The 14,644-nt window shown below is 39.7% G+C and overlaps 1 protein-coding gene across 1 annotated transcript; it reads right to left on the bottom strand.

The window, feature by feature from the left end:
* Positions 1-746: 746 nt before the first annotated feature.
* On the bottom strand, positions 747-14,358 carry LOC108895456 (TNF receptor-associated factor 2). The gene is made up of 11 exons (XM_018694293.2): positions 14,123-14,358; positions 11,824-12,033; positions 10,321-10,399; positions 9,464-9,562; positions 9,075-9,236; positions 8,889-8,963; positions 7,704-7,778; positions 5,820-6,386; positions 4,527-4,704; positions 4,200-4,348; positions 747-3,902 (listed from the first exon to the last, which is right to left on the bottom strand). The coding sequence occupies exons 2-11, from the start codon at positions 12,009-12,011 to the stop codon at positions 3,684-3,686; spliced, it is 1,791 nt and encodes a 596-aa protein (XP_018549809.1). The 5' UTR covers positions 12,012-12,033; positions 14,123-14,358; the 3' UTR covers positions 747-3,683.
* Positions 14,359-14,644: the final 286 nt, after the last annotated feature.

Raw genomic sequence — 14,644 nt, forward strand, 5'->3', positions numbered from 1 at the left:
ACTAAGCCAACCAACCAGCCTTTTAATAGCACCCTGAGGGTAACATGACATCTGTAATACTGGAAAGGTTTCATCAAATCTAATAATATAAAAGAGAAGTAGAACTGTTCTGCTGAAAAATTCTGCTCATGTATTATACAACATGCCCTATCCAAAGCACAGCAGCTCTGTCTGTGTGCTTTGAAGAAGCTGAAGGAAAAAAAATTCATATTACTTTCTAAATTACCATCCGGGCAGCACTCAGATATGTACAATGCACAGTGTTGTTTGATGGGTCAAACTGTCCTTTGTATCCACTTTCTTCTTTTTATGAGAACGTCCCAGCAGTTCACTGCAAGTACTGAAAGGTCTGTATGTGTCTGAAAATGAAGATAGTTTCTAAATTACACTGCCCATAAAAGTATAATGATCCCTGTTTTCCTTGGTTTTTATTTTTAGTACTGAATGACTACATCCAGAGCATGAGAACAGGGGTTTTGGTAATTTGTTAATGGATCTATAGTGCCCTCTAGTGAGCAGTGCTAGAACTTTCAATTTTGCACCATGTTAGTTCTTTTCAGGTAAAGAAATTTTAAAAGGTTTTACATTAATAAAGATTATAAGGTACAATATTGTACATTAAACCAGAGGTTACCAACCTGTTTGTAATAATATTTAATATTTATTTAAATCCAGCTCAGCCTCAACCAGTAGGACTTTGACTCAGGATCTGAACTCTCTTGAATCAAATCAAATAATCACCAATCTGAAACCAACAAACTTTTTATTACATACTGCATGTCCTTTTTAGCATAATACATCAATTATCAACATCAGAATATATATGGCTCTGGTTTCAAGGTACATAAATCACTCAACAAAATACCCTGTTTGGACAAACAACCAATACAAAGTGCACAAATAAAGTTGGTTCAAGTCGACTGCATCACATTACAGAACGGCGTTTTGTTTTTAGAAAAAAAACTGAATTAAAGCTTACATTCAGAAACCTCGGGAGGGTCTGTAATTTGAGGACAGTTTCATGGGACAGTAATAATTATCTCCTCTGGTGCTCACCGAAGTAGTGACCCATGCATCATATTAAAATGGCACACATGCACGCACACACAAACTCACACGCACACACGCACGCACACACACACACACACACACACACACACACGCGCGCATACATACAAACTTACATTATAAATACTGTATATTTGGCACCATATTTTAGCATAGAACATAAAATACAACTTGCAATACAACATTGTTAGTATATGGAGGTAATATTTGATTTTGGCACATTACAAGAACACTCAAGGTTTTAAAAAGTTCATGTAATCCTACTTATTACATGCTCAGTCTTCATTGAAAGGTGTTTAAGTTAAGAATATAAACCCACTCACTCTATATAGCAAGAATTCCTCAACGTTAAAATGGTCTTTCTTAAAAATCATCAGCTCATATGGCCAGTTAGCTTCATGGGAAGCTACTGACTAGAGATTCCCATGTTAGTGATATCAAGTAGCGTATGCTAAATGACAAGGAAAGCACCGTATTTCCTTGGAAAGTTCAAAATTGGTTGCAGTTCTTCAGCGCCATAATGAGTAATGTAAACAAATGGCAACAAATAAATTGAGTATGACCTCTGGAAATCCTTAAAGCCAAGATGTCGTCAAAATCTAACAGACATAATCATATATTGCACTCTATCTAGAAGGAATCCTAAGTCCTTACTGCACAAAGGGGTTGCCCTGGCCTGTTCAAACCATCTTGACAAACAAAAAGTTGGTATATAGATATAGAATTAATAAGGTATTCAGTAATACTATGTTTATTATAACATCTTGCGTATATTAACATTGATATATAGATTATTTCAACATTATGATATGAAAGATACATATTTATAAATTGCTATGAATATAGGCAGATGCTTCTGTTGAACAGACGCAGTGCCAGATATAACATAATAACTATTCTATGATTAAGTATTTTCATCCAAACAAATACAAATAAATGCGTTCACACAAGGCTCACAGAGTAAACCGGCGTGAAACTCCATAGTGAATATGAATTGAAGCCTCCCATGCACAGAGAGGTTTCAATACAGGTCGAGACTGGTTTCCAAACAGGCCAGCGTTGAACCTTAAAACCTCAGCATGCATGCTAAGTAAGTAGAACAGCAATCTCTGGTGGACACATAGAAAAATTACAGAAACATCTGGATATACTGTAGAGGTTGTGTTAAATTTGTGGTGCCTTATTGGAAATAAGTGAGAGCACACTAAAACACTTAAGAGATTAATCTGGGGCTGCATTGAACATCAATCTGCAATAAATAAAGTCAACAATGGCCCGTCACCTACAACAATGTATTACAATTTCTTGTTTTCAGCCTCCCACCCTCCACACACATTTACCTCATGTATATTTGCACCAACATATATATTAGATTCACATCGGTATTCTATCTTAGAGCAGCAGAAACACATATGCACTGTATACTGTATGGACAGAAAACAAGGAACGAACAATTCCTTCATTTCGTGGAATCTGTGTTAAACCTCAATCTGTGGTGGGGCACAGTACTATGTGTTGAGATGTGAGCTAGTGAGCATATCCTGGGGAAAACTCCAGCTATGTTATGTTTGTCAGAGACAAAAAACATGTGTAAGTTTTATGCCTCAGGCTTGACTGGCAAGCTGCCCTGACTCCTTGGTAACTTCACTGTATCTTCCACAGATGTACCAAACCACCAATCAGAACCACCAAACCCCTAATAGGAACAAATACGCAACACTAACTTTACATGTAAATAGCCTGGTTCCAAAGACATGCAGGCAATGTCCACCATCACGGATGGCTAATTCACTAACAAGTTGAACAACAAACGAGGAACCTTCATAAAGCTCAATCAAATTAAGGAGCAATTTTATACTTAAAACGCCAGCAGCATGCACTTTGCGTGAAAAAGGCAAAAATAAATGCCTGTAATCTTATTCATAACATAACTCCACGTTTGTCTATGCAAATTCACTCGACACTGGAATTGAGAAGCTCACAATATCCACAATCTGCAAGAAAAAGCAAAAAACTGCATCAAGCCACACTCTACCTCTACCGTAAGTCTACTGCCAGCTTTCTACAGTGACATCAGAATGATCACGCAAACTATCTGTAATCTACAATCCTGTTCTAACACAGTCTATGTTCTGTAACATCCCAAGTCTTCAAAAGTAGGAGATAAAAAAAGATGCTATTCACTCTTTTCACTCCAATATCACTTCTCACTGACTTTGACTTCTACTCAACACTGCACTGACCACGCTGCACTGGTGCTTACTTCTGTGTCCTTCAACTGAAAACTTTTGTGCAGAACTGAAGTGACGTTTTATCACCATGGGAGTGGTGCTGTGATTTCAAAAGAAAAAAAAAGTTTTGCACCTGAAATGTACAGCAATGATGGTGGTTCCCATGTGGAGATCCACCAGGTATGACAATGCCAGCGCCGACTGGACTGAGCAAACTGCAGCCACGTGCGGCATACAGTTGCGAGCATGTTTGTCTCCCTAAAGCTGCAGGGGACAGTAGGATGCCTGAACAGAGCCCTGAAGGGACCATGATTGAGCCAAAATGAAGCCGTAATGGTCAAAGAGCTGCCTGGTCGCCAAACTGTACCACCCGCGTGAAGCCGCCTAGAGACCGGTGAGGTCCACGATCGCCTTGATGAAGATGGTGTCGTCGCGGATGTAAGAGTTCTTGGCGTCGAGCTTGGAGAGCGGGCAGAAGAGCGGACAGCCGCTGGCGATGTTCATCTCGCTCACAGGTCTCTGGAAGGAGGAGGAAGTGACATCAGGTCGAAAGGCGTCGATGATGTGCTCCCTGTTGCTCTGGTCCAGCAGCATCAGAGTCACCTGGAAGTAAGGAAGAGGAGAGATTATGTTTACATGCTTCAAACAATGTTACACACTGCTGGAAACACTGGGGCATATTTACTAAGGCTGAGTTTAGACTAACTGGCTCTGTGTGAAAGAAGGGGGTTGTCAGCGTGTTTACCTTATATGATCACTGTGGCAAAAATATATAATATTTGCCACAAAAACTCAGAGCAGACCTTTAGTAATTAAACACAAACACAACCCGACTGTTTAAGACCTAAAAAAGAGCCGTAAATCCATAGTAATTCACTTCCTTATGTTTATTTTTCTTACCTTCTGGTTGAAGGGCCATTTGAGGAGGGCGTCACTCAGTCCCCTCATCACCACAAAGAACAGGGACAAGTGGCTGCCACGCCCTGTCCCATCTCCGTTCAGATAGATCCGCAGACACATCTTATAGCCATACTTACTGGTATAGAAGGCTGAAAGGGAAGCAAAATTCAGCTTTAGTCAAGAGGCTTCTGCAACACATATCTACACAGGTTGACCAAACAGGCCATGACCTGCAACCCAATTTAGGGAATATTCAATCAGTTCATTTCAAGGTCTATTTGGACCCATGAAGACGTCATTATTATCTGTAATAATGGACCCTGTTACCTGGCGAGAACATGGCAGGGGCTCGACCTGCGATGGCATCCTGTCTCTTTTTGGCAAAATCAGAGATCCTCCAGACAAAGACGCCATCAAATGTAGTGGCAGACATTTCCCTAAGCCGGCCCTCCATCTCAGCAACTGTCAGGTCCTTCAGCCCCACTGTCCTCTCCAGCTGTCGCACCTGGAGAAGAAACACACTCTGCTTCAGCACAAGTTTTTCATTCAATCCATTTAATATTTGTCACATAAAATCTGAGCTACAGTTAATGTGTTACTGCGCCAAAAATGTTTCTTTTAAGATTAAAATGCTCAGCACTTGTGGATTTGAAACACGGCTGTTTAGAGTTTGTAGTTTCATCCCTCTTGGAGGCTGCGGTCCCTTTGGAGTCATCATGGTTACAGAGGATTCAAATAATGTTTTCATGGCAGGAGGAGACAAATCATCAGATTCATGTCGAATTCACATCAACATGAATCTGAGCTGACCAAAGCCTCAGTTTGCTTTGAAGGAGAAAACTATAAACATTTCACTACCTCCTTTCAAGACTACTCAAAAGACAGATTGTGGGTGGAGTATCATTTTACATTATCATATATTTCCAGTTACAACAGCTGGTTTTGCTTCAGTCCTTTTAAACCCAGGTCATGGCTCTCCCTTTATTTATGGGCTCGTAGCAGAGTGACTACATGTTCTTGGACATTCCATATATTATTTTCAGAACAGGACTACTCAGAAACATCACTTTACATGTGCTTTCCTACACATGTTTTAGGACACTTATATTGAAAAAAGGTGTGTCAGTGTTCCAGGAATATATATACCACATTAATAAGTCAGATCTGAGCCAAATGTCAACAAAATATTAATAGTGCAACATGATAAAAGTTAATATTTTTACATTTTGTCACTCCTGTTATTATACTTTGCCTTATTTATATTTTGGGGATAATTATAACATACAGTGTTGAGACTACAGTTACTATTTCTATCCTCCTCTTCTATCCATCTCTTTATATTTAAGTTAAAATTGAATTAGTAGTTCCTGTTTGCAATGTGCCAATGAATGTGCAGACAACTATCGCTGGATTACAGTGAAGAAAACTTCCCAGCCAGGTTCTGGATTTAAGGAGTGTCTTTTTGATATGATTTTTTTTATGGACAGTGGAGATAATAAACTCAGGAAGTGTAAATCAGACTAAAAGGATGTGTATCATGTCAGTGTAGAAGAGAGAGTGTGTGATTTTTTAAATCACTACAACCAGCGCAGTCATGGTTCTGTCTCCTTCCAGTCCTACCTTATTACTCAGAGCCTCGATCTTGTCCTGGTCCAGTTTATGCTGACGGTTGCTGGCCTCCATGGTGGTGGCAAACCTCTCCACCTCTCTGTTCAGGACACACACCACATTTTCAAACGTGCCAGCTTTAACTTCGAGTTCCGTGCACCTGCGGCCCAGCTCGGCCACCTTGGTCTTCTCGCTGTGGAGCTGGAGCTCCAGCGCTGCTCCCACCGAGCTGGGCAAAGGCGTGAAGGAGGTAGACACAGACAGAGTGGGAGCCAGAGTGGGAGGCGGAGGGAGAGGAGCTGAAGCAGGTGGACCAGGGGGACCGGAGCTGGAGGATGAAGAGGAGGCGGCAGCTCCCTGCACGGGAGGCCCAGAGGTGGTGGTGCTGAGCTGTGAGACTCTGGCCTCGAGCTCCCTGAGGGACTGTTGGAGTTCCACCAGTTTGTGTCCGGCTAGTTCCAGTCCCTGGGGCTGCAGGCCCTCCATGCTCACTTTCATGCCCATAATGTAGTGCAGCAACAGATTGAGGTGCTCGTAGGCATAGGCGCGCTCATGGTCGTGAATCTTTTCCTTCTCCACCTTCAGAAAGGAAGGCAACAAGCACAAGGTCAGTACTGGATTTCTGTAAAGTAACAAACCACACTTCTCCTTGGACAGGTGTAAATGGACCACTGAGACGCAGCTGTCAATTTACATGTGAAGAAGAGGGGACGCTCTTTTGAGGACAACAGTGTCTACATTTTGGATAGAGAAGACAGATGGTTTGAGAGAGGAGTGAAAGAGGTCATCTATGTCCACCTGGAACGTCCATCTACGACACCATCTTTCAGCCACTTACAATGCAGTCCTGAGATCCTTACCCAGGGGGTTCAACCCCCATTCACACCTTGAGACGTGTGACCCTAACGACTCACATGATGTCAGGGTGGGGAAACGACCCACCAACAAGTCACACCTGGGCTCATGTGACCCTAACGACTCGCATAACGACTGGGTCAAACGACGCCCATAACCACCCCTGGAGGTTAAATACCTGGGACTCCACAACCAGTTTTCAGAACTGAAGAAGCCTTTTGGGTGAGAGGTGAAATGTCTTCAAGAACCTAAAAGAAGTCCAGTTGCCTTCAGTCTTAGCACTTGATGAACCTTCACAGACATATTCTCCTTGGACAGAAGACCATTGTACAATTCACAATTATTTCCCTGCTCTTGATTCTAGTGATATTTTGTGTATGCATGCCTCTCCCCCCACCTCAAAGACTCCCTCATCACCTCTCTCTGGTCTCACATACAGTAAATACAGTATTTTAAATGTCAGATCACAGGACATTTTAACATCAGCTGTATCACACATTCAAACTGAGCTTGGAATAAACTAGATTCAGATACTGTGATCCTTAAAAATGGAATGAGCTGCACTCAAGTATTTGCAGTTCCACTTGTAACTGCTTTTCTTAATGTGAAACTAACACCAAAGGTGTGAGGAATTTCTGTGTATCCATATTTAACTGTATTTACTTTTCAAGTAGAAATACCAAGAATCTGTTAGTTTCAACTTCATAAATATGCGTTTATATGTTGTACATCTTGACTATAAATTGACTATGTTTGAGTTTTGGATGTTTGATTGTGACCTGGAACTGAAGTAGTCATTTAAAATTTTACAAACACTCTATTATGGAAATAATATGACATATTTATTAGATCTAAAAAAAAACCCAAACAAATGAATCTTCCGAGGGAAGACTGAATCAAGGATGAGAAAGAAATAAAGAAAAGAAAAAATACATAAGCCGCCCTCTTTTCTGACAGCTAATAACTTTCATACGATCCCTAATCTGATGATGTGTGTGAATATATAAAGATAACGATTGAGAAAACGATTGAGTTACTTACAGACATGTCACATCCCACCACATGAAATCGACACGGAGTTCTGAATTTGCTGCAGAACTTAATATGGTCCACATACTGGAAAAAAACAGAAAATAAAAACAACAAATACATTACATATATATATATATATGTTTTAGAAAATGTAATCAATTAGCAAACGTAGCATAAGAGCTGCTACAGTAGCCTCAGTCTGTGCCTCTCATGTACTGGATATTTCCAGAATCTCCTCTGAGACTCCTCTGATCATCTGAATGGAACAAGTATTCTGTCGGCTGCTTGAAAAAACCAGGAACCAGAATTTACAAGTTACAAAGAGGCAAGACAGAACAGAAAAGACACATGTCCTTGATTATATGGCATGAATCAAATTGTAAAAGTTTATTATCTGTTCTATTTGTCTGCAACAATGCTACTATTATTTTACATATTCATGCAAACTTCTTCAGATTTACCTCTCATATCCCAGAAGGACAGAACATCTCCAGCCTCCTTTTTTACCGAACCTAACAGAGCCAGTATTCCTTTAGATATCATGGTGTTACAAACAGCTGATTATCTTTACAATATGTTATAAATAAACTTAATTTATGTCTATTAGTTGCTGATTATATCAAATTCTTTCTCTGTGTCTTTCTGTTCTGCTGATTTAGTGACCTCTTCTCTTCATTTTGTGTCTCTCTTTGTATTTTGTTAAATAATGTTGTTTCCTTTGTTCTTTTTTTACTTCATGAGTTAAGTGGTGGTGTGTTACATAAGCCTATAACTTCCTGATCTCTCCTGACACATCTGTTTTATTTCTATTATTATCTTGTTTTATACTGTAATCTATGCAAATAAAATCAAATAAAATGAACGAGCAGGGACGTGTCATTTCTGGCTGCTTTGATGGGAAACAGAATCACAACTTGGTTCAAATCTTTTTTTTTAACGTGCCATGGACGATACCTTTTTTTTTACACAAGTCTTTGAGAATTCTGGAGCTATCTTCAGAACAGCGGAGAGAGTTGTTAAACAGCCTTCTTGGTCTTTAAAAGATTTCCCTGCATATATTTTTCAGGAAAAAACACTTAGCTCTGTGACTGGAATGTAATCATAACTGTAGTGCTGTAGCTACGTGGGCCTGTGACCTTTTCTGCAACAAAATGTTTCCAAAAAATGTTTTTTTTTTTTTTTTTACAGATTCACCTTTTCTCTGGGTATTTTCTTCTTGGCGCAGCCTTCACAGATCATCGGGTACTTGGGACAGATCTCATCGTGTGCCTGAGAACAAAAGTGACAGTGTTTCTTTTAATGACGCAAAGAGCTGCTGTGATGCACAGCACAGGCCCAGACATGCTCAGCATCTTAAGTCTAGAATAAATAATTTCTAACCTTGATATTTTTGAAGTGAAATGGCTCCTTGCAGTACTTGCAGTTGAGAGTTCTCTCCGGGCACTCTCGCTCATTATGGCGCTCCTGTTCATTGAAGCGAATTCGTTCTTTACAGGAGGGGCAGGGGATGATCATGAACTCACACTTCCCCTCATGGTTCAGCTGTAGAAAGTAGAGTTTAGGTTGTGGGAGTTTTTACAGCATGGTGACTTCTGCCTTAACTGTCTATATACAGTACATACACAGCAAGGTGAAGCTGAGATATCAGAACATACAAACATCTGCTCATAGACAAAAACAGCACATTTCTGTTTATTTAAAAACAGTAAAAACAAAACATTACTAACAAACAAAAAAAGGTCATGAAAGTCGGTCAGAGGTCACCTCACCTCATACTCTTTAATACTGCCTTTCCAAGTGCAACTTTCATTGATGCAAACAGCTGACAGGTTCTCAACTTCCCTTCGAACTGCGTTGTCAGGAAAAGCCTGAAAAAACAAGACAAAACAAAGAGGATCTGCTGTCACACGGTGTCTGTACAATGTCTGCCTCCCCGTCACTTTACACTGATTATTTATGTTGAGGAAAGTTATGTATTGAACATGTATTTGTGTACTTTTCTTTTCCCTGTCAGGATGTACGATCGGCTGAATTTCCTTCAGCAGTGTCGAAGTTTAATTGTGGGTTTAGGAGTGAACTGAAGAAGATCCAAGAATCATGAACACAAACATTTGTCCCTCATATCTGCTCACACACGGTCTGAACAGGTCTTCAGCATCAAACCTGTGGCTGCAGGACTGTGACATATGAGTGCAGGTTTGGAATGGGACATGTTTGTTGTCATCCAAGAATTCAAGCAATGAAATAAGACTTTGTCCACTTTGCACATGTTTATAAAATGTAGTTGAAGGAAGGCAGAGGTAGAGAGGCAAAAAACTGTATTTAATCCAACATGGCTCCTCTGAGCATAAACAGCAACAGGGACTTGTATGTAAGATTTGCTCTAATTTGCTCTAATAATAATTAATTATTTATTTTGTCTTGTGTCATCCCTCTGAGTTGAAATGATTAGTTGATTCAAATTAACTAAAATGACAGCCGAGAAAATAAATAATAAATAAGTATTTTAATGAAAATACCTAAGGAGCGGCTACAGTATAATTTCTTTGAATTCACTGGTGGTAAAGTTAAATCAAGAAATTAACTCTCTTTTTTTTCTGCTGGATAAAAATACTTTCATACTCACACATCCTTGTTTCAAAATTGATGTAGGATCCTCAAAAATATCCTCTTTGATGCAAGCATTGCATTTCTGAGGTCCATTACTGCAATAAAACAACAATATATGACAACATCCTGCTAATCAAAAATATGCAAACATCAGATACCCCATGGTGGAAAGTAACTAAAGACATTTACTCAAGTACTGTTCTTAAATACAATTCTAATGTACTCCAGTGTTTTCATTTTCTGCAATTTTATAGCTCTACTCCACCACATTTCAGAGGGAAATGCTGCCCTTTTTACTCCACTATATTTTTTCATACTTTTTAGATTTCAAATAAATTCTGATGTAAAATGACAGATTAAGCTGGCCACGAGTATATAAAGTAGCTGAAATGACCTCCACTTTTAACAGCTGCATCATTAAAATAAATAAAACAAACTCATAACATGTGATAGGTTTAACTACCTAACAGCGTATTAAAGACGTTTAAATGTCCTCTATTTTAAGTAAGTATAATATTAAAATGTTGCTTACATACTCCAGTAAATGTCAGGTAACAGAGTATTTCTACACTGTGTACTGTTACTTTTACCTAAGTAGAACATGTGAGTCCTTCCTCCACCCCTACAGAGACACCCCCCACCCCCCCACCCCCAAATACACTTGGTAAAGATTTGAGAGAGCACGAAACAAATTCTGAGCATTACTCAATATGCAACACAACATCTGAAAGCACATTAGAGCAGAATCATACTTGAGTCTGCTCTCTTGCTTTCCTTCCAGCTGTTTTGGTTTCTGAGCACTTGAGATCACAAGAGGTCCCTTGCAAACTATTTTTGACTCACAAGCTTCAACAGGCCACGCCCACATCCAGACCTCAGGGTCATGGGTTTTTTTTTTTTTTTTCCAAAGTTAAAGCCCTGCCAAGGAAAAACAAGTGACTTGTGGCCATATGAGTATTTAAGACATATGTTTATGATCACAGTAAACCCCAACACCTTATATCACATTCTCCTCAGAAGTCACATTGAGCCTCATTCATAAATGTTTTTCTTCTAGTGATTCTAATCATTTTCTTTCAATGTTAAATGTAGCGTCACTTTTAAACATAATACAAACAAAAAACGTTCTCTGTCTCCATCTTGTGGTTAAAAAATGCCACTGTTCCAGCTTTTATTTTGAAAGTAGAAGGAAGGGTCTAACAGAATGACCCCTCAGGTCAAACCGAACAGGTGATGTTCTTCTCTCAGTTTGAGTTTGCGTTCAGGGAATTGTGACCGTGAACAGCTTTGAACATTACAAGTGTGAGAGTCCCTGTGGCTCGCTCAAATGTCCTGACACAGTTCCCCATGCACTCACAAATCAATCTGTTATGCTCAATATTCTGACCTCCATGATACACAAATCTAATCCTGCTCTTATGAACCTGTGCCTATGCAGTCTAACATGTTGACCTGCAGTCTGGTTTGTTTTGCGCTCTCTCGAATCTCTTGGTGTCCATATACTTCTGTAGCTCCTCACCTCACAGTCCTGTTGAAGCAGTAGGAACAGAAGCGATGTCCACACTGGGCTTGAAATGGTCGTCTGAGTATATTGTGGCAGCAGTTGCACAGGTGCTTGTCCTCCAGCTTATTGCCCAGGATCTTCTTGGGAAAGCCGGGTTTATTGCTCTCCATGGACGAAGGAGGGGACGGTTCCTGTGTGGCCATGGTGTCTGTTCACACGTCACACCTGGGACAGAAGAAGAGAAGAATCCATTTTGATGCAACAGTTAGAGAAGCACTGGGTGACAAATTAGCTGTGGTGAATATTTGGTAACACTTTATTGTACAGGTCCCATATTTTCCAGGTAATTTCCTGGAAACTTTCCTCATGATTTCCTAAAAAATAGGACACTGTTGCTGTAACAAAATTCAGAATTTTCCTTCTAGGAAACTCTGATGAATACTGATGTCAGTGAACTATTTTTCACTTACCTGCAAAATCATTTCTGACTTTTTTCTTCAAAACTCAAATGTAAGGAGCAGGTGCTTCATAAGTGTAACAACTTTCTCCACACAAAAAACAAAACACCTGAACATGTTAACAGGCTTCAGGGAATAATGATGGGCATTCATCCTGATATTTTAGACAGCTGTGCGCAAAAGTTTGAGCACCAAATAACACATTTAATGATTTTTTTAAAGTGAAAAACAACATAAACATTTTAATGTATGTTAAAATATAGAATGTACCCAACATCTACATTCAACTGAGGACTAAAGACAAAAGATGAAAAAATGGAAGCAATTCGATAAAACAAACTTTACAAAAACCACAGATGTGTTGTTAATGTTCCTACCTTTGCACCTGTCTTTTCATTTATGTTTTTCATGTTCTGTTAGGCACATTGTAAGGCATCTAGTTCTAGGAAATGTGCTAATTTCTATCCATATTTATATGTTTGTAGAAATATTTAGAACTCTTCCTTATGTAAAAGTGGCAGGACCACAGTGTAGAATATTCAGTTACAAGTAAAAGTTCTGCAAGAACAGAAGACTTAGCATCAAAATTTACTTTAAGTACCAAAAGTAAAAGTACTCATTATTTGCACATCTGCACAATAACCAGAAACTAAAGCTGTCAAGCAGGAGTTTCCAGTGTAGAACAACAAACAACTACAACATAAACTAAAACAGTTAAGGTCTTCAGCTACATTTTGAGACACAGTCCCTCCTCAAGACAAGGCTACAAGATGGAGAACGGAGGACCTGACATAGCAGATATTCCATTTCAATGGCACAAGTTCCTAACAGATTTGCCATTGATCAAAGTATGTAGACAGAAACAGAGCAGAGCAGTTCATTTATGCTGAGGAGAGCTGCGTATTGAACAGTGTCTTATGTACATGTGGATTTGTTTCTGTTCTGTATAATTCACTGAATTTATGTCTGAACCACAGTTTAATTTACATGTGTAAAAAAGAGTGCATTGAAAAAATAGCAAAAATCATGAACACCAACATTTGTCCTGCATATACTGAAGGATGTAGGCAGCTTTTACTCTTCTATGTGGACTGCAACCAACCATTATTATCATCATCAGTTATTTTCTTGGAGAAACAGTAACTCATTTGGTCAATACAATGACATAAAAATGTGGAAAAAATGCCTGTTACATTTTTCTTAACCTTAAGGTAACAGCATCAGATTGCTTGTTTTTACCAGATCAACAGCTAAAGGTTCAGCAACTATCAGAGAACATAAAGCATGTATAAAGCTGGAACTAGTGAAGGCTGAAGTGAATATAATATTCAGGGTCTCTGGACAGCTGCTGGCAATCTAGCCCTGCCTCTGACAAAACTGACCAGGCTTTAAAAACACTGTCATCCATCAAGCATGACTGTATCACGAGTGTAAAAATCTTCTCCTCTGATCAACACCAGTCGTGGTTCCTGACTGTGACAGAGCATCACAGGCCAGCTGAGAGGCCCACACCCTTTGTTTACATTTCCACTCAGCATTCATGGCTCCTTGTAGTTGACTTGGCACAAACTGATGAGGATGAGAATGGTGATGATGGTCACCGGCTGCCCCTCTTTCTAGTCAAACAATACACGCTCAGCTAAGCCTACCCAGTAACGATGCTGACAAATCGCACATCCATTGTCTCTCCTCTGCTTCCTTTTCCTTCCTTGTTGCTAAGCTATCAGCATCCTTTAGTCAGAAGTGGTACCCAGCACGCCGCCACGCCCCTTTGAAATCCGAAGCTGCCTGCAAGAGACCATTTACTGGAAAAGCCTTTTGCAAATGCTGTTGCAATCACCAGAGTTTGCACTTACCAGCGTTTTAGTCTAAACTGTCATCGCGTGCGGAGGCTGTGAAATCACTTTTCCCGGTCGCAGGTTGACGCTCGCGCAGTGTCCCGATATTATATGTGGTTCTGCAGCCGACTGGAGGTGTTTTCTTTAACGTTAGCGACATAATATAGATGTGGTTCCCAAAAGCGATGGCTGTTATTGTCCAATATCGCCATTGCACTTTCAGACTGGGTGTTACGTCATGCAGTGGGCTGAACGCGGGTTGATAGGCAGACGAGATGTGGAGGCGTGAAAGTCATTGGTTCAAAATTGAAGAGTGGGCGGATGCTTTGTTGTAAGAGCACAATAAACCTCCACATAACATACTAAATAAAATGCACATTTCACACATTTGCTTTTTAACATTCCTGTTTTTTTTCCCATCTGTCTTTTCATCTGTTGTTAAGCACACTGTGTTGCATCATGTTGTATAAATTCTGCTAATACATTCATGTATAAAGGGTAGTGCTATTTTCTAATAAGACACCCATAATAAAGTGTTTA

This window comes from Lates calcarifer, linkage group LG9, assembly GCF_001640805.2.
Source record: "Lates calcarifer isolate ASB-BC8 linkage group LG9, TLL_Latcal_v3, whole genome shotgun sequence".
Lineage (NCBI taxonomy): Eukaryota > Metazoa > Chordata > Actinopteri > Centropomidae > Lates > Lates calcarifer.